General features: G+C 43.1%; 1 protein-coding gene across 1 annotated transcript in view; it reads right to left on the minus strand.

The window, feature by feature from the left end:
* The window catches only part of gli2a (GLI family zinc finger 2a), a 90,876-nt gene that overhangs the window by 30,610 nt on the left and 39,109 nt on the right, over positions 1 to 21,157 (minus strand). Inside the window, 2 exon segments of the mRNA XM_030081246.1 lie at positions 1,029 to 1,234; positions 11,180 to 11,285. Coding sequence (XP_029937106.1) covers positions 1,029 to 1,234; positions 11,180 to 11,285 — 312 coding nt within the window.

Consider the following 21,157-nt stretch of genomic DNA (forward strand, 5'->3'; position numbering starts at 1 on the left):
GGACGCAGAACACAATGCGCAGGCTCTCCCTTAGCCAATCAGGACGCAGAACACAATGCGCTGTAAAAAAAAAAAAAAAAGCATGCAAAATTGCACAAAAAAAAAATCCGCGAAACTGCGAGGCCGCGAAAGGTGAACCCCGTTATAGCGAAGGACAACTGTATTGGCGTAATATAACATATGGTATCTCTCGATCATCAGATACCTTTTAAAATAAGACACAAGCTTTTTGTCAGAATGCACAAGTGCAGGCTGGCAGCTACATGGCTAAATGACTGTGACACAGTCTCTGCCGGCTCTTTTTGTAACTTGTTCAACCCTGGCATCATTCAGCACAAAACGCTGAACATTTTGATGTATAACATGTTGCATATTCATTTAAAAATGTGGGAATGAAGACACCAATAAAGTGCTTGTAGAGCAAGGCGTTTCTGTGTTTAACATGACATCGCTGGCTGCCGTGGGTCGTAGTGTCCAAAGTGGAGGTCAGATCCATTTCACCAATGGATTCAGCAGAAAATGCTGAACATGTTTGGTATATGATATGTGTATGCTTGGCTCGAACTGCAGGTGTGAGTAGCGAAAAACCAGGACATGTTGGCAGTGAATGTTGAAAACCCGGATATTTTAGTGTTTTACAGATATTTGTCTGGACTCCAAACGCCAAATATGTGACCTTAAAATACGAATCTATATTCCACCAGATTCTTGAGATCCATTCATTTTTAATATTTCAGTGGGGCTCTTATGAAATGAGTAATGCTGGTTTGATTCCTAAGATTTTCTAATGTCTGTACACCCATTCTGAAGTTCAAAATGTGTACTGTGGGAATAAAGTTATGACATATTTGTTTTGTAATTTGTTCTCTCTGCAGTCATGAAAAATTATGAAGATATTTCAGCTACTGATATTCACGTTGAATTTATGGTGCGTTTCATTGCATCTTTGTTAACAAAAAAAGGGCTTATTACAGTTTTGGAACAGTATTGAATTTCAAGATATGAAACACAGTCTTGTCAAATCTCACCTTCAGCGGGGCTCAGACCGCGGGCTGCCGATATCATGGAGAGGGTGGGGCTGCCGTGCACTGAGCGCAGGTAGTGCTCCATGTGGGGGCTGACGTACGGGTGTGGAGGGCTGAACGGTGACTCACCCGTCCCTGCGGCTGCATGCGGCGACAGGCGGATCAGGGAGATATCTGAGATGACTGGACTGCTCGTCAATCCTGGAGGTCTGAGCAGCGGCAAGGAGACACAGACCAACAGAGAGAGAGGATAAAAGAGAGAGCAAAGGAAGGAAATAGAAGGGAAAAGAGGAAATAGATGTGGGACGGACAGATGAAGTGGGTTGACATGACAGAGGATGAGGGTAATAGATAAACAGATAAGGAGAGATTGTGAGAGACAGTGGGAAAACAACGGAGAGAAAGAGAGAGACGGAATTAATTCACTTATTTGTACTGTACACAATTACCATCTTGACTGATCTTCATTGGTATGTTCAGAGACATGCCTTAACTTTTGTCGTTCCACAAAAGTGTCTGCAGTCTCAATCTCCTTACACCTCTTCCCCTCCCCTGGTCCCACAGCCAATACACAATAATCCGCTTTTGTTCACCTTCTCCTATTAAGCCCTAGAGCTAAAGACAAGTCGAGACCAAGGGCTTTCAGCCAGCAGAGAGTCTATTCTGTCTGTTTGGGTGGGAAAAGCTAAAGGCTCTCTCATTTATTAGATATTACATGCTCTACAATAAGGGAGAGACATCCGGATGTTCGAAACCTGAAGTAGCTGCATACAGTCACGGTCTCGTTTGAAGTTCTCCGATAGCCCGCCGGTCAGATCAGGCTGCACAGTAAATTTGTCATCCCTTGGCAGGTAATTGGCGGCCCTGCTTGCAGAAACACAGACAAGTGGGTGTTGCAATTCTCAATAGCGCCTGAGGGCAGAACTCTAGATAAAAATGTCTGCTGGCCGCTGGCAGTGGCACACACCTTTGAAGGGGCAATACTACTTATGTCTGCCTAGTGTTCTACAGATCCGATAAATGGCCTGTCGCCTCCTCGGTGTGTGGCAAAGAACACCTGGTAGATATGCAGCACTCACACAGGCTCCTCTGTGGGAGACGAGATACCTACGGATGACTGACACAATGAAATGACTGATGACAGAGTATGCTTCTTTTGCCAGTGTCGCAGTGTCGCAGAAACTTTGCATTCTATTCTATTCTATAGCAGCAACGATAAACTTTTAAAATATGAGCACCTAGTACATTGCCGATAGTCAAAATGAAGGGAAACTGGTTTGAACACTGCAAAAACTCAAAATCTTACCAAGATTATTTGTCTTATTTCAAGTCAAAAATGTCTTATTACTAGTCAAAATATCTCATTACACTTAAAATAAGACATGATCACCTCAGAAGTAACTTGTTTTTAGACAACTGTCTCTTGTTTCAAGTGAAAATTTGCTTGTTTCATTGGCATAATTTGTTTCTTGTTTCTAGCTAATTTTCACTTGTTTCAAGTGAATTTTCACTTTTTCCACTGGCAAATTTTGCCAATGAAACAAGCAAATTTTCACTTGTTTCAAGTGAATTTTCACTTGAAACAAGTGAAAATTGTCTAAAAACAATTTACTTCTGAGGTGATCATGTCTTATTTTCAGTGTAATGAGATATTTTGACTAGAAATAAGACATTTTTGACTTGAAATAAGACAAATAATCTTGGTAAGATTTTGCGTTTTTGCAGTGAATGGGTTTGTACAGAAAGGAAAGCTACCATTGTGTTTGCTAACTGGCTTACAGGTGAACTTTATCAAAGAAAAAGAATTTGATGGAGTGTGTCCAGACAACGATGCCAATTATAAAATGCTTTCTGAAGTAAAGTATGGCTCACAAATTGCACTGAGATAAGGTATATTGGTTTTTAGCTATTAGCTACCTGGCGAGCCGACCAGTTTTCTTAACGACAGTTCATTTTGCTGTGTGCAAATTATGCAAAACACACAAAACCACGACTTTAGGAGAATTAAAGAAGTGAATAATGGATTTGTAAGAGGCCAAATGCACACTCCGTCCAAGACGCTATTGCTGCTAGCCGACCTGTGCCAATGCTTCTTAATGAGTGAGTAGTCTCAAAGTTTGGAAATATCACCCCAGAAAACTACAGATTTTAAGTCACTGTCTTTATGAAACTGAGTTAATAAATCTGGTTGTCCAAAAAAAAAGATGTTACGGCGGTATACCAGTACAATGAGTCGTTACTCGAAAAGCAGAAAGAGTAGGGAGAAGGAAGAGGTCGAACGAGCCCCATAAAATTCAAGGCGGCCATGGAAGCAGATGGGTCTTCCTCCCTTCAGAGGAAATGACCGAATAATGACTCACTATGCCGCTGTCAACAGGGAAGAGGACGTCCTCACACAATGAGTGTGAGTAATGAGTGAGTAAAAAGTGAACTATTGGCAGTTTCTCAAAATGGAATCCATTGTTGGGGCCAGTTCCCTGTCAGTAAAACATTTTCAGGAAGTGGATTTTCTTCAAATTTAAAAGCTTTGGTAATCTTTGACATTTGGCTTACACCCAAACTATTTGGAAACTTTTGAGCATGAAGACTCTGACATGATTGTGCTCCAGTTTACATTTTCAGGGAATAAAGCAAAGCGAACTGACCCAGACCCTGATGGAACCTGTCACAAATGATGTGCTACCTGCTTAAATTACTGCACTCAGTAATATAATCCATAGATTTACTCACTTGTGGTTGATTTACTCAGTCTCTGTTCACTTCTGTCTTTATTATAGGCCCCGTGGGCCATTTATTTGCAGTGAATTAAAGGCCACAACATGCAGTGAAACAATTCACCAAGACACTAACATTTATACACAATTGTAAATTAGAGGAATAGCTGTCCATATTGAATTGCATAGAGCATAGCGTACACAGCCTGTGCTGATCATCTATTTATTTAGCAGCTTGAATGAACACGCCTTTGTAATAGTTGTATTTCTTTTGTCATGGACTTAGTTTTGCCTTTATTTTCTCTGTTCTACCTACAAAGTCTGCCCTCCCTTTTACCCTCTCTGTGGACGAAGTACATACCCATACACACAGATGAAGCTGAAAGAGGATGCTTCAGATCCTACTGTAAATAGTAATGATCGTCATTATTCAGAGGAAGCTTAAATGCTGAAATGGTGATGCTGTCTCTGTCGATATGCCCAAGCAGGACTCTGTTGGAAATCCTAAATCAATTGACTCTGAGGGAAGGAGTGTGTTCGGACAAGGCTGCACTAGCCATGGGTGAGACCTAGTGAGCATTCATGGCAGACGGCAAACCCCTTCACCCTCCCCTTCCCCCTTTCAGAGTTTCCCCGTTCAGTCTCTCATTGACATACAGTGTCTCTGTGCCGACGCCAACCTGCACTCGGCCCAGCCCTGCCCAGCTCAGGCCGAGCCAACCAACCCAGAGCCTCGGCTCTCGCTCCATTTCCAGTAAGCGGCTGCAGACTACCGGCCTTGTCTGAGGGCCAACTTTCTGCCGTCAGGCCCACTCCTCTCCTACAAACAACCATAAAGAGCCCTCTGTTCTGGGCGGGAGGGGAGAAGTGAGAAGAAACAGATGCTCCATACACAAAAACACGCTTCCCTCAGTTCGCCTCTAAGCAACATACAGAGCTGGCAGTGCCTCATCAGAGCAGAGCCTCGGTTCCCTACTGATGGGCTCGCTGGGTAAACTGGCAAGATTGCAGTTCTCTTGCTGAGCAGACCGGGTGAGTCAGAGCACATCAAAGTTGTCGCACATTGTCATACTGGGAAAGGTTTCCAAGTGTTTAGCTTGGGCATGAGGCTATAAAGCAGCACTGAATATGTTCACTGATTGTCCATATCGCTAATGGATCGTAACTGGATTCTCTTAGTAAATTTCCTTGAAAGAGTGGACGTTTCTAATTCTTTGTACAAATTATGCTGCCTTTTCTTGAGGGAATTAGAAAATTCTTCCAATGAGCTACTACTGTGTGCTGCAACCACACTTAAACTGCCCTACGAACATCCTTAGATTACTTCATACATGTCTGCCTGAAGTATTAGCAGAACTTCTCTTCCGTTGCTTTAAGAAATTAACAAATTTGTTCCCATTATGATCAAAGTGCCTTCCCTGGATACTCCACGTCCCAAAAACATTATGCAACATTTAGTTCTATACCTGCTATATCCAACAACAATAGTTATTTTTTTCATGGCCTATGGCAACTCAACATGTCAACACACACCGCTCAGTTGCAGTAAATCACTCAAACGACCAAGTGCATGTTTGAGGCCTTGATAATAAGGTGAAATTTACTGCCATTGCCTGACGGGAGGCTGCAAATAACAGTCCTGTCTGACAGGTACCATTATTGAAGCCTTGTTGATCCGCCCTTTCCCTGACAAGATGCTACTTGAAGTGTATGTATGTGTATGTGCGTGCTTTTTCCAGAGGCTTTCGTCACAGAGGTGTATGGGCAGCTCTCGGAGGGCCTGGGTGTCCTGTGACAGCCGTGTCTCTTAATCAGGGGCTGCCATTAAAAGATACTTCCATCATACCTAAGCACTGCGGGTATCTGCTATGATGGGGCAACACCAGGACAACAGAGAGCTGAACAATTCTTTTGTACATGCATGCAGCTGATAATCACTATTCATTGATTAGTTAGAAGTTAGACAAACTGGAAAATTGTCCGGGTTAAGCATGACACAGGGACAAAGAGAGGGAGTAAGAATTAGGAAGAGGAACTGTGGAAGCCACTCTGGGTAGGCAGATGACATGGTTTCCATGAGGTAATTGCTATTTGTCTCTGTGTTTTGTACCGTGTGATTACATGTTCTCTGTTGTTCCATTGTTAAACCTCTGCTGTGAGAAAAAGTGATTTGGGCAGGGTATAGCTTGTTGAGCATATGAGTAAGCCTATGAGTAAGTGCATACCAGAGTGCATGTAGATGAGATAGCTGGAGGGGGCAGATTTCAGTACGATTAGCTGGAGAGAACCTTGATGTTAAAACCAAATCTGTCTCCCAGATTCCTCTCTGTTTTACTTTATACCTTTCTAACTGCTGTACTGAAGTGTATCAAACAGAAAAATATGGTAAAAAAAAAAGTTGTTGACAAAATTTTCCTACAAAGTCAATCTCGTTAAAAGATCATAACATTGATTTTGCATGTTTGAACCATTTTCTACAATTTACATATTCCATTTTACATTGCAACAAGTCATTTCGCAAATCATGCAGGGGCGCTAGAGATTTCACCTCAAATTAAAGATCAAATCAAAATCCCTTGATTACAATTTTTGGTTGAAACAGCCAGCCTATGATGTTCTGCTTCTGTGGCTAATAAAGTTGTCACCATTCGTAAACCACAGAACTGGTAATTGGCTGTGTAAAGCAAATGTTTTGCCGGGGATTGGACATTTTCGGGCAGAGAGACCATTTCACTCCACCAAATTTCAAGTCATCAACACAACAGTTGTGCTGCTTTTAGGAAAACTAATGTGGACGACTTTATTAAGGTGATGGAATACTGGTGTGAAGAAAGTTTGAGTTCTCTGGAAGTTTAATTTCATATCCTAGTGGAATGGATGGAAACCAATGGCAGCAATAAAGGTGGGAAAAATGATTCTGACTGCTCAAATTAGGAAAAGATTTGGAGAAACGTGAAGTTTACACAATTTGCAGATGTTAGGCTAAACATGCCAAATCTCTGGTATGGACCCTGAAGAACTTCAGAACTTTTGAAAGTGGATGTCATAGTGGTATATTTGGAGTAAAGGAAAAATGCTACTTTTTTTTTTTTTTATAATTGTTGTAAGAGAAAAGAGAAACCTCCTGCACACTTTGACCCATCAATCAATCTTCTTATCTAGTACAATTTAACATTGAGCTAAGTGTAAGAAAACTTTCTGTTTTCTTTTGGGATGTTGCTGTACCTCTGCAAAGTTTGGAACTGAAGTCTTTCTTCAAGTTGGAAAATTATCCATCTTTACTGGCCCAAGATGTTAAGCATGTCACCTGGTTTTAAGGTGGGATGAGAGAGGTGGCAGCCTCTCTCATCCCACCAGCTTCTGTGTTCTTTCCTGCTCTGTACCTCGTGTACATTCGATTCACTCCGTATTCAAACTCTCTGCCTGTCTGTCTGCCTAGCAGACCAACAAGTTAGTATTTGTTTCTCTGGCATTTTCCCTACTGGTTGGGGGTGGGATGAATTATGACGTGACACACTCCCGTCTGTACTTCTGGGCAGCCAAGGAGATCGAGATAAATCACCCCGCTGGCCCACAGGGAAATGCTAAGATCCTGCCTTAGTTGTTTTTGGGGCCCTGATCAGGATGCTGAGGATTTGAACACAACTTGATACAGCCTTCCTTGAGAAGCAAGGACTGTGTACAGAGGAGGGGCCAAGAAAAAACTATGGCAAACTATGGGATAATATCCTTAAATGAGATGGGATTGCACAGAGGATAATTATCCATTATTCAGCTGCAATGCTGTCACATACCATTAAGTCTTTTTTGACCGTAAGGAAATTATGCTGAGACCATGCGATAAACCATGAAAATTTCAGGCTATTGATTTGAAACATAGCAGTGTTTTGATTGATGGGTCCCTTGTCTTTTCAGAAGTACATTCCTGTCTGTAACTCAGGGGGGCATCCAAATCCACCCATTAGCCGTGACGACGAGCTGAGGCTGGAGCCAGCAATCAGCAGCGTAAAACAACAACATGTCTGTCAAACGCACTGACAACCAATTGGCACATTCGAAGCCTGTTCCCGCCACCCCGCGCCCCCACCTATCTCCCCTCCCTTCTCCTTCCCATGTTAACCAAACCAAAACAATGAAAAGAAAAAAAAAAAAAACACCAACCCAAATGGCTCATCTGTACGCTGTATTTAATCAACACATTCCGGGCTGTGGGGCTCCGGGGCTTTAACAGGCTGATTGCCTGGTGAGCGGGACCGCATCTGTTTGTGTACAGGGGCGGCGTAGGCCACAGCTCTGCCACACAAAAACCTTGGGCATATTTCAACTTTTCAGTACTGCAATTTGCCCCCCGACAGCTTCCCAAAAAGCATAAATATGGGCTGTGGAATGAGCGGGGGATCTGTTTTTCTCATCCATTGCGTTGTCGTTGAGGTTCTGGGAACGGAAGGCTGAATTTCGGATGCTAATTACCCGGTCAAACATGCTGGCACAGTGGCTGGCTTCCCCGGCTTGTGGGTTCGCACAGAGGATGCCCGACTCCACAATCTGCGGCAAACAGCACATAAGTACTGTCTCTAAATCCAAGCTCTACTGTCATCCCACGAGAGGCTCTTGTTAATGTGTTCCAGAGGCAGCTCAAATATGGCATGTTTTCCCTCTCTGGCATGCTAAGTTCACGAAAGGCAGGCAAACCACAGCCAGAGGTCACCGACCCGCAGCCTGAGGGTTGCTCGTTTTAGATCCTGGATCATACATCATAAAAGGATGCTGCACGCTGTTGCATATGCAAAGCTGCTCTAGCTGCAACACTGCGACCCTGGGCATTGCACGGAAAGTTGATTCATGCTGTCCTGGAGACAACCGCGTTGTCCCCACTGCCTGTGTCTGACATTCTTCTGAATGTGTAAGGGCTGGAGCAAGTTCGACTGTAACCGCTGCAACGTTTACAAAGAAATTCTGCTGCCTTGGAGTGCAGTGGACACTCAGTGCATGGTAGGATGTCAGGAGTTTGAGACCAGCCATGCCACCACTTCTCTCTTCTGTTACCGCTTTCTCTCTCTACTGTACGTAATGAAATAAATCACTAGATAGATAGATAGATAGATAGATAGATAGATAGATAAATAGATACTTTATTCATCCCGAAGGAAATTCACAGTTTTCAACAGTATCCACAGATTGCAAGATTAAATAAATAAAAAATAAAGAATAAAAGATGACACTAGAGATCTAAGTACCCAATGTGCAAAAAAACATGTGCATAGATGTATACAATGTGCATAGATATGGGCAATGTGCAAATTTCCAGTATAAACAGATGATAAATAGCAGCAAGCAATATATACACTATAAACAAGGAATATATAAAAAATAGAAATATGAACAATTATGCCAAACCACAGAACTTGAATAGAGTAGAACAGTCATTTAACTGTTTGCTGTGGCCATTTGGCTTAGGAAATGTTGAAAACTGGGACTTTCTTAGTGTTTTACAGATATTTATCAGGACTTGGGACAGCCAGAGTGAAACAAAGGAGGATGTCTGGTCACCGTAAGCGAAGGCTGATTATTGGACTAAAATGTGTGGAGTTGCAGATACACAGTGTGAAGCTTATCCAGCTTACTCAATAGAATAGCCCAAAGCTTTTCTTTGAATGGGAGACAGCAAGTTAGCCAGACGGTGAGGCAGGTAGCAAAGCTCTAAGTAGTCACTGTCTCACCACCAGCTCTTCGTTATGACAGCTCTGACACACTGACCATGATACCTCATTATGTTCCATGCAAACATGAAGATGGCATGGTCCTTCAGACAGGTAGCGCGCCCCTGACACACAACGAAGTGCTACCCCCATGTATCCTGCACCGACGCGTATGTAATTAGGTGAATTTGGCGTGCGCCGGGGAAAAGGCAGCTAGATCAAGGTCTTGATGAATTAGGGGGAGCACTCTGTCACCGTCTCATCACATTAATCAAAACAAACCGGGGTGCGGAGCGTCACCGTTTTTCTTGCCTTTTCCTTCCCTCGCTTTGCGGGTGATGAATAGCTCTGCCCGCGCTGTGTATCACCTGATCTTGCTGAATTTAAATGTAACAGTGCAGTTCTCAGAAAACCTCTATTGATCTTACTGCTGGCTTCCCTTTTTTGTATAGTTTAGATAAGCATAAGAACGTCTGGCGATGTTAAGAAGACAAAACTTTTATGGTAATGCTGTCTTGGAAAAGAGAGCAAATGAATGAATTTTTCCTTCAAATTGTAGGTCAGGCATGATAAAAGTTGAACTTAGTATTTAAGTTTTTGTCTCCAAAGTCCCACTGGTCTCCTTTTAATACTTTATTGTTCTCTTAATCGTTTTAACATTTTATTGATCCTTTAACCTTTCTTCTTTCTCCTCTGTAGCACTTTGAGATTGTTAAATGTAAAGTGCGTTACAAATAAAATGTATTATTATTATTATTATTATTATTACTGGTGTACATGCCTGGACTAGCTTAACCAATATACATTAATACAATACTTCCTGGCAATGAAATACATAAATGTTTGATATAACCAAACTTAACTTACTAGCCTAACTTTATTACATTACTTGTATCACAGTTTTCTTGATACTTATCTACTTACTTATCTACTATCCTATCACAGTGTTGCCACTCTTACTTAAGAGAAGGATTTCATGTACTTCTTCCAACACTGTCTTTCAGTAGGCTTTCTCTCAGTGGAGCTGCTCTAATAGAAAGAGGATGTTTCTTGGCAAAACTCGCCCAGCATTTTGGATGATGCCAGTGCCAGAGAGCGCTCCAAGTCCCACACCATGAAATGTTAGGAGAGGAGATAGGAGAGGAAATGTTAACAGTCTGTTGTATTGGTGCTAATGCAGCATGTCTCTCCTCATCTCTCTCTTACTCGCTCTGTGTATCTTGTCTGGCTTTGATGTATGTGAACTTGGCTCTGTCCCTGTAGCACAGAGAGAGAGAGGCTCTCTTTCCAAGTCTGGCACTGACAGTCATGGAAGAGTCTCCTATTCTCAGGGGGCGAAATCAATGAAGAGCATCATTTGACCACCGCTACTCACATTGTGACACGCTTGCATTTCATTTACCCACGAAAAATACACATGATTATGGACATATTCCTATAGGCTTTGTTAAAGTTACAATAGGCCCATTCATCTTTGCCCAAAGGAGGTGAAAAATTGAATCTTAAGTGTGAAATGCAGTATTGTGCTCTTGCACATCCAGAGCAAGGTAGTCTCATCTGGATTATATCTTTTTCCTCTGGCTAGGTGGTAAATGTGACATTATTGATGCTTCATTTCTGGTTTCAATTTTTCAAACAGTTACCTTGCCCAGCTAAAGTGCGTAGATGCTTTGTGCAGATTCAAGAATGCTTATTTTCATTTAAAGTAAAAAGTGAATCAGGGACATCATCAAATCCTTACCCGTGCATAGCATGGAGAGGGTGTGGCTCATAATGGTACCTCCCCTCGTGGTGTCTCATGTCGATCGGGATGGGCGTGTGAAATGTGGGGAAGAGGTGGTGGGCGCCTTTGAGTGCAAAAGAGAGAAAGAGAGGAAAACAGAAACAAATGAACATTGGACATGGAGAAGAGAAGAAAGAGAAGAACTTCAAAAGTCAACTTCCAAATTCAATATTTCAGGACAAAGCACAAAAAGAGCGAATGATGTTAATATGTTTCTTGGAGCTGGCTGAGTGGTTGTATGTCAAATATTGGCACTATCACACAAGAAAAGAGGGTTAAATAAATAATCAAAGTGGTCCTGAGACATCCTACATCTCCAACATGAGAGGGATCACACGGCGCCTTTGACAAAGACCTGCAGCGAGGCCGGCTTTGAACTTGAAGGGCCAAAGCAGAGAGGGAGGACAGGAGCGAGGGAGACTGAAAAGAGAGACGAGAACAGGAGATGCAGGGTGGGGTAATGTGGGAAGCAAAGCAGAACCTCAGATGTACACCTGGATTTGAACTAGCAGCCTGATGGAGGAGGAAAGCCACCTGTTGCACACCAGGTGCAATTTCATGAGGTGAACATTTCACCTCCATTCACTGCCTCGCTGTATTCATTTCGTCCATACTTGCGCATGTTTTCAGAAAGCTCACGGCTGCAGACAAACCAGAGCAGTACCACCAGAAACTGTGGGGGCAGCGATCATGTCCCACTCATAGCAGCAAGACACAAGGAAGAATTTTTTCTCATTTGTAATATTAGAGAAAAGAATTCTCCATCCTCCTGTTGCAATGTCTTTAACCCTATAAAGCCATTTGTATCATATATGATACACATTTTCAATTCCGTTTTTCATTTTCAGTTTAATCAATACTTGACCAAAATCCTGTTGTATACCTTTGAACACTTCCCCTGTTCACCCTGGACCATACCATTGGCACTTCAAGTACATATCATATATCATACACCAGAAAGGTCGTGTAATAACATATTTTTTTTTTTATTTTTTTTGTTTTTATATATTTTGTTATAGGACTAAATAAAGGGTTCAGTTTTGGAAAAAAAATGGAATTTTCTGCCAATTCTTTCATAGTTCAGGCTTTACAGGGTTAAGGCCTCACAGACCCCCACTGTCTACATTGCTGCCTCCGCTGTTGACTCTTTATTTGCAGGTCCATTATTACAAGCCTTCGGTTGAAAAAATGGAATATAATGAAAATAAATGCAACTGTTATGGAGCAAGGACCAATCAAAGTTAGGCAAGGATCTGCTTCTCTGATTCTCCCAGTCAGATATTCTGTCCTTCCATGTTTTTTCTGAATAGAAGATGGAATGGAGACTTGCTGTAACTCACTACGCTACATGCCATTTTGATCGTGACACTCTCTAAGTTTGTTCCATTCAGTGTTTTTTTCTTTTGGTGTGGAGCATGTACAATAACTAGTTAGCCTTCCTCTCCCATCACATCCAATTAGCTGTGGCCACATTGCTAGCTGGTTTGCTAGAGTAAGTCTAATTTCAAGATGGTGTTCAGGAGATACCATTATGGACTGTATTCCAGCAAAATGAAATGAAGCAAATCATAAATTACAAAGTAACTGACCATAAACATATTAAGCAAGCGAAGATTTTGCCTCGATGCCTGATCACAGGGGCATGCCCAGCAAAATGCTATCCTGCAACAACTTCTGACAGTGAATCAATGTTTCATGAAGCGCTTGGTCTACATATATGGTGAGATACAGGTAATGCATTATGTTAGAGCATATGCACAACATGACAAACAATAACTGAATGCTATGTCATCACTACAGAAGGTAATGGTTAGCGAGACACTGTAGGGAGCAAACTAAGACACACTAATATAGTCAGGCAGGAATACAGTTTTTAAGCAGTGATTCGCTCCATGGCTGCAGCGCAGCATGAGATGCAACTATACCATTTTACAGTTCCCATAATCCACCAGTAATTGGAACTTTCCAGACAGTCTGTGGCTTTTGCCCTGAGAACTGTACGTCCATTAATGGTACTCTCTGTGTAATAAGGCCAAAGCAGGTTTTACACAACAATGAATGTGTTTTTTATATGAGAGACAAAGAATGCACAAATCAACCATTTCCTGCCATAAATGGTCTGATAGCTTGGGGGAAGTCTCATTACAGCAACACAGCAGATCTTCATTAATTACTGTTATTACGATGTCTGAGTTGGGGACTTTTTTATCTTTAATGTTTAAGTTGAGGACACAAGCTCTAATGATACACAAATACCCATTTGCTTCTTTTGAATTTGACATGCTTAAGTTTCAGAAGCTTGATAAGGAAAAATAATCCTGTAAGAGAGAGAGAGAGGGAGAGAGAGAGAGAGAGAGAGAGAGAGAGAGAGAGAGAGAGAGAGAGAGAGAGAGAGAGAGAGAGAGAGAAGAAGAGAGCTCTATTGGGTTGATCCCTGGTCGCCTTTCGGATTCTTTTCAGCAAGCCTGAGATGACCTGGGGACAGAGACCACCAGGGTTAAAGGTCAAAGCTCAATAAGAACGGATCATTATCTCTATCGAAGAGGACCACAGGGACTGGGTGGCAAGGGGAGATGGGTAATTCTCAGCAAAAGCCTTTTTATACAATTTGATACTAATATGATGTGAGGAGATATGTTGCGATGAATGTCATCATACATACTGTGCATAAAAGCAAAAGAACTGATAGAAAATTGATAGAAAATACATGAAGGGAATTGATTTTTTTTGTTTGTTTAGTATTGTATCACACAAAAATTCACTTCATAGAACAGAAAAGGTTCAGTGGACTCGTCATTCTGACTGGGAGCCATCTCAAGACTTAGCCATCAGACCCTAAATGTCTGTTTCAGAGTTCCTGTATCCAAACACCTTGCTGTCTGAAATGTGCTGTAGCGTGCCTCCCTGAAGCCAGCTCTTTGAAAACAAGGTGGAACAGGACTCCGTGCCTGCAGGCTAAGACGGAATGCTGGATGTTGTTTTTAGGGGATGCTAAACACAAAGACAGACATTACTGCTACTTAACCCTGATTGAGCCTATTGTTGTCATGATTGCCTCTGTTGTACCATCTCGTTCTTTGTGGCTAATTCTGATGTGCACGCAGACCACTGAGTGAGGAGCCTTTCCCTGAGGGCACTTCCAACTTTGAAACGGTTGACTGGTGTGGGAGGTTGTTTACAGGACTACTATTACCAATCAACAATAGCTTTCCCTTGGATCCATCTATCTAAAGCCCAGTCTGCATGTGACTAGCATTATCCAGTGATCTCATGCAATTAAGGAATTTCCCTCCAACCTATGTGTTCCCTGGAATACCTTCACACGATGAAATTTGTAGATACAACACTGCAAAAACTCAAAATCTTACCAAGATTATTTGTCTTATTTCAAGTCAAACATGTCTTATTCCTAGTCAAAATATCTCATTACACTTAAAATAAGACATGATCACCTCAGAAGTAACTTGTTTTTAGACAACTGTCTCTTGTTCCAAGTGAAAATTTGCTTGTTTCATTGGCAAAATTTGTTTCTTGTTTCTAGCAAATTTTCACTTATTCCAAGTGAATTTTCACTTTTTCCACTGGCAAATTTTGCCAATGAAACAAGCAATTTTCACTTGTTTCAAGTGAATTTTCACTTGAAACAAGTGAAAATGGTCTAAAAACAAGTTGCTTCTGAGGTGATCATGTCTTATTTTAAGTGTAATGAGATATTTTGACTAGAAATAAGACATTTTTGACTTGAAATAAGACAAATCATCTTGGTAAGATTTTGCGTTTTTGCAGTGTAACAGTATATGGTCGAGAGTTTACAGCTTGTTAATTATCTTGCAAAGCAAAGTTTGTGTCTGCAATAATTTTTCATGATATGAGGAGGGTAGAAATTGTTAAAAGTTAAGTTTAAGATGAAAATGGAAAGGATTGGTTTGCACCCTAAACCTAACGGGCAGGCAGCAACACAGAGGAGAGAGAGAAGTGTCCACAAAGCAAAGTGAGTAGTAAAAATTCTTCTGGTGCGCCTCACTCCTTGTCTCCTCTTGTCTCTGAGCTCAGACGGCCAGGGCTCCGCATTTCTGTCAAGATCTACGCCGCTGGATCTGCGCCAATGACCCTCCCTTGCCTTTGTATTTGTGAGAGAAGACCCATTCCAAGTCAACTTGTGTGTTACAAAGCCAAGAGAGGCACCCGGTAAATGAGCAAGAGGGAGCGAGAGCTGGGAAAAGGAGTTTGAGCTTTGTTTCACAAGTGGAGGCAGAAGTTCAAGCTTTGTCTGCGAGGTGCCCCCTGCTTGCACCGCCTGGCACATCTCTGGCTTGATCGAGCTGGCTGAGAGGGTGGGGAGGGCATGGGTCAAGGAGCGGGTCGGACCGCCTGAGTGAGAGATGACAGAGTGACAAAGAGATGAGGACTGTGCCGGAAGTGAGGCCAAGCGAGACATTCTCAATAGTTTCTGGTAAGCCTCACTGGGTTTTACAGTTTATATCAGGGAAATGGACTAAATAATTCACACACATTTACATGGTTATCTAGGAGATCTTTTATTTTTTATTAAAATTTGGGGATATTTTTCATGCTAAGCTGTCATTTTTCCTTTTGTCTTCCCAGAGATGACTTGCTTATAAATGTGTACAGTGCTGTGAATCTTCCTTTTGAATTTTCTCTTCGCTACAGTAGGTAATGCTTTTTCTTTTCTTTTCTTTTATCTGTTCACCCATCTGTTCACCCATTTATTTAAATTTAAAAATAAAAAAAAATGTAAATGGCTTGATGAATTGGACATACACTAAATCACTATTGTGCTTTGTCAACCAGAGTTAGAGAGTAGCAATTTAGTTATATGAAAATGCCATGTTACTTTAATTAATGTTGTTTGTGATCCTATATTCCCATTGATAGGTAAAACACACACACACAAAAATAAACTATCCTAAGTAGAGCCCCAAAGGTAGAGCCCCACCCCCACCACCACCCCACTTTTTGCCTGGTAGTTGTGGAGGTGGCAAGGGCTGAGTTGGGCCTTCCATCACCCGGACAGCTGCATTGTTTCCTGGGCTGCAGGGACAACACGGGACAGGTACATGGACACACCTTTTTGGCCTGATACACCATCGGCTGTCGCCTTTGGGTGTGTTGGGATTCAGGGTCACTCCACCTTTGGCCCCATGCACCCAAAGCAAAGCAGTGGACCAAGCTAGCCCAATCACAGCTTGGGAGAGGAACTGCTGGATGACACACACGTGATGTTTCAGTTTTGGTACATTGGGCAGCTTGCTGGAATTTTGTCGTTGTGTTCGCCTGGCAAAATGCATCCAGTATTTCTGAACTGGCAGTGGCAAAGGATGACACACTGTTGATGCATTTGCTTTGTCTTTTGTGGAATGGCTGTGTTTTAGACTAAAGTGTTGCCATATTATAGGAGCTGAGACTATACTTGTGTTATACTGATGGTTAACAGCATGATATCCACACAAGGCTCTAGTAGCCTCTGTGAACCACTGTGTGTAGGACCCTTCCTTTTTAATCCTGGTGTAATTCGCCATAGGCTGATTCGCTCCAACACAGAGGATCCTTGAACTTGTGCTTGTATTTGTGTAACATCTATATATTTGCTCTGATCTCTCAATCACAGCATGTTTGCTTAAAGACTCCCCGAACAGACTTTTGCCCTCCTCACCCCCGTAACAAGGTTTCAGATGTGCCAAACATTCTGTCGAGCAGCAGTGAGAGCTCCACATCTTCCTCCCCTTTCTACGTTGAGTCTTAAAGCCCCAGTTTGATCTCTCGCTAAAGACAATGCCAGGTGTTCGGTGTTAACAAAGGCCCCTTCGAGTCTCACAGCTCGCCGAGAGGAGGAGGGGGAAATACACTCTTTCTTCGTGTCCAAACCAAGCCTCGGATCAGGACCGCGCTGAAGTGGAGAGTGAAGTGGGCTCATGTCTACGAGGAAGTACTCAGAGATAATAATAACGTCCTGAGAGGCAACCCCGGCCAGGCCAGGCCAGGCCAGAGCTAATTAAAAAAAAAAAAAAACATTTCTTTCTTGCTCTGAGAGAAAGGGGGAGAAAGAGGAGAGTGGGACATGGAGAGAGAGAGAGAGAGAGAGAGAGAGAGAGAAGAGCAGAGGAGGGGTGGGGATGGGGGGGCTCGATTCAGACAGGAAATTCCAGCAGAAAAAGTTGGCTTGAGTCCTAACTACACAGCACCATGCCAACATCTACACACAAATGCTCATGCACACAGACACCCACTTACACACACACACAGACTCCGAGTTGTTCTGCATTGCACTCTGGGTAAGCAACCGTCAAGTGTAAGTGGTAACCAGGGAGGCAGCACACAATTTGTTACTATGAAGTTCAAAGGAAATGTACTGAAGCCTTCCTTAAAAACACACACGTACACACACACACACACATCAATACACACATGCCGCAGATGATATGCCAGAGGTTAATAAAATGTGTGTATTTAGCCTAATCCAGGACTCTAGCATTACACACACAACATGAAACCTGCAGGTTTAGTTTGCAAGAAGTTGCTTCCTCCAGTGCGGTGCATGGGCGAGCGATGGCGACAGAGGGATTAGGGGCTTACAGGAGAGCACGAAACCACCGCCATCTATGAAAGGAAGTCTTAACAGAGTGGCTCTTTTCTTTTAACAGCCCTCAGGGAGTAAAATGATACCTTTTTATTGATAGAGGGGATTTTGGGCAGAAGGTAAGTGGATTAGGCCAATGGCCTCCGTTCTGACACGTGACAGCTCGGGTGGAAATTCATTAGTCCCTGTGAACTCACAGAAAGCCTGTGTATGTTATGAAGTGCACATATCAAACACTCACGGTGTGGGCGGACGGAGACAGTTGTTTTCAATGCAGCTTCAGAGGTTTTGATTCAGCTCGCTCAAGTGGGTATTGTGTGCACTTGAGGCCCGTAACCTTTTTATAGTGCATTAGGAAACCAGCTGTTTATATTTCAAATGGAACAAAGTCCATTAGAAACGAGTTGCAGCTCGGCCGTGAATGCTTGTGCACAGAATTGTGCATGTGCAAGTCGGTGTGTGTGCATGCATGTGAGATTCAAATGTAGGCACGTGACTGCTGGCTTCTACGAGGGCTTTAGGGCTCTCTTTATACCTTGTTGCCATGAATGCCCCCCCCCCAGGTGTGTTGTATCATCTCACAGTGTTGTTGTGTAGCTGCCCGGGCCGCTGCTGTGTTCTTCCCAGTGCTGCCGTGTTTACTGGGCCCCTGCAGACCCAGCTGGCTCCTCTCCTCTGCGATCAGTCTCTGTCAAATCTGTGCAGCCGCCTCAGCCTATCATTCCTTAGGCCCAGCGTCATCCCCCCCAATCCACTGCCAGCATGATCCATCACCCCGGCTACAAGGTGCAGAGCCGCCTCTCCTAATTGTTCTATGGCGTGAGGACTACCTAGACCCTAACTCACCTGTGTTACTATTCGCTGGTGGTTGTTACTTCCTTTCAGAGTGGAATAAAGATTGGAGTTGTTGTTGGGTAAAAACCTCACAACACCAAGCATTTTAAAAAAATTTTCTTAGAAAAAAAAAAAAGGTTTCCTGAGCAAATTAAAAGTCATAGAGAGTCAGCCATAGAGAACAATGTCCACAAAAGCACAAAATCACAGTTCACGGTGAGATAATCACTGGTGTCTGGCAGCAGTGCCTGGAGATCTCTGCCTAATGATGGCCATGCATCACCCGGCCAGGGACGGGCTGTGGATCGGGGGTGGCAGGGTGTCAGGCGTTTACTGGAGCCGGGTGGAGCCGGTGTGTGTGTTAGCATGCTGGTAGCATGGGCTAGCAAGCCAGCCCGGGCGGCAGGGTGAGGGCCTCTCTGTGAAGACTGATGAGGTGTCAGGATAATCAGCTACCTGTGCACACTTCTGATTTATCGCCCAGTCACTTTGCCTCCCTGTTTAGAGCACAGGTCTGGACCTGATTAAGTAATTACCGTTATCGCCATGGCGATGGAAAGAATAAACCGGTTGCCGAATTAAGGCGAATGTGTGGAAAAACACGGTGAACACATGATCCAAACAGCGTCGGTGTTCACTTTGTCGTAAATGTGTGGAATACTGAAGGTTTTGACAGTCGGAGTTTACGCTCTAAAACACACAGGATGAGGAATTTACTGGAGAATTTCCCAAATACAAGTGCAAACACACCGATCCAACAAACTCTGTCTTCGCTTCAAATGGCGGGAACTCTTGGGGCCCCAGCAGAGCTTTTCTCTGTCTTGTGTGGGCCCTTTCACCCCTCAGACACAGCTGATGGAGAAGCTGCCAGTTCACACAAAGAGCGTCCTCAGCGCTGTATGACGGCATGCTCAGCGCAGCTCAGCACTCCCCCAAACCCTGCTTGTAAACAGGGGTGTTTTTTAAAGGAAGGGGGGCGAAGGCAGAGGAATACCCAAAACAGCACACAATGTGTTGGAGAAGGCGGCCAGCGACATCAATCTAAGGCCCGTCTTCAGCTGGGGGGTCACCATGAGGTGAGCCCCCAGCCCACCCTCCCCAAACCCCCACCCCGAGGAGACCGCTCTCCAGGCCCGAGCAGGGGAGGCGGGGGAGTATCTCCTGGAACGTAACTGGCCTGGTCTCCATCAAACTGCCACGGCTGAGTCCGTTCACATGTGTCTCTCTCATACAGAAGATACACAACATTTTCCTCTTTGAACAACCAAAGACCCAAATGTTATTTATAGCAGAGGCGGAGGCCACAGAGAGCAGAGGTAATTCTCTGGAGGGAGCTTTTAAAATATTTCTGTTTAAAATAATTTATCGCTTAAAACGATTGTGTTTATATCCACAAGGACAGATGTTTTATTAAATAAACAAACTAACCAGCCAAAAACTTCCAAATACTGGCATTAACAGCACCTAGTTTACACATAGCTATAGATACATACAGTCCTTTTGGGTAACTGTCGGTAAGTTCTGGGTGAGCAAAAACTATAAAGCACTGATGGTGTGAAAATGATGGGACTTAGCTGTGAATATTGAATGCAAGATCATATTTAAGTGCATCCAGTGTATGTATTTTTTTTTGTCAACGTGGTTATCGGGAGCTAGAGCGTACATTTGAGACATGCTTGACTTATCTGTATTTACTCGACCATGGCTAAAACCAGGGTCTACTCTCTCAAAATTACCTTGAAGATCCTCTTAGGCAACAGTATCAGTTTAGGACAGATATTTTTAAAGCTCAAGATGTATTTGGAGAAACCAGACCGCCTCAATGATTGCTCGGCTGCCTGTCAGTGGCGTTTTGAACGCAGGGGCACAGCATCTTAAGTGCAGAGCCCTGACTTCTCAGGTCATCTTACCTGATAAGATAAGACATTAAGACACAAATACACACACACACACGCAAAACCAGAGCGCAAGGGTCTCATACGCCCCCTCCTATTCTGGCCTCTTTCTTCGGGGCAAGATTCAGCATGGAAACTATCTCACTTGGGGAATTTGTTTTAAAGCACTAACAAGAAACAGCTGGAGGAGGTCGGAGGGCCTCTGACCAACCGGATTGGTTCTCAGGTGATTGTTTTTTTCTCTGGTCCAATAGTGTGGCCTGTCTTTCTCCCTTGTGATCTGGCCCCTAATTTTGGGGTCATAAGTTTTACAAGGCAAAGACATGCCTTGATATGGGTGTTAAAACCTGGGATTTAATATCTTAACACTGGGATGAGAGAGAGGTCTTAGTGTGTTGAAATGACCCTTCCAAAGTCTAAAGGTCCAGGTTCAATATAATCCCTCTGGTGGTTTCTATTGTGTGTCCGTAAGCAAGACACACAACCCCAAAATTATTGGAAAATGTCCTAAATGAATTTGAGTTTATAGCAAACTTGCTGTATTCACCCAAAAAGTAAGCCAAAAACATTACCCTATCGAGCTTGTGTGGCTGTCCTGTTTAATATCCT

The sequence above is a fragment of the Myripristis murdjan genome, chromosome 21 (assembly GCF_902150065.1).
Source record: "Myripristis murdjan chromosome 21, fMyrMur1.1, whole genome shotgun sequence".
In the NCBI taxonomy this organism is placed as follows: Eukaryota; Metazoa; Chordata; class Actinopteri; order Holocentriformes; family Holocentridae; genus Myripristis; species Myripristis murdjan.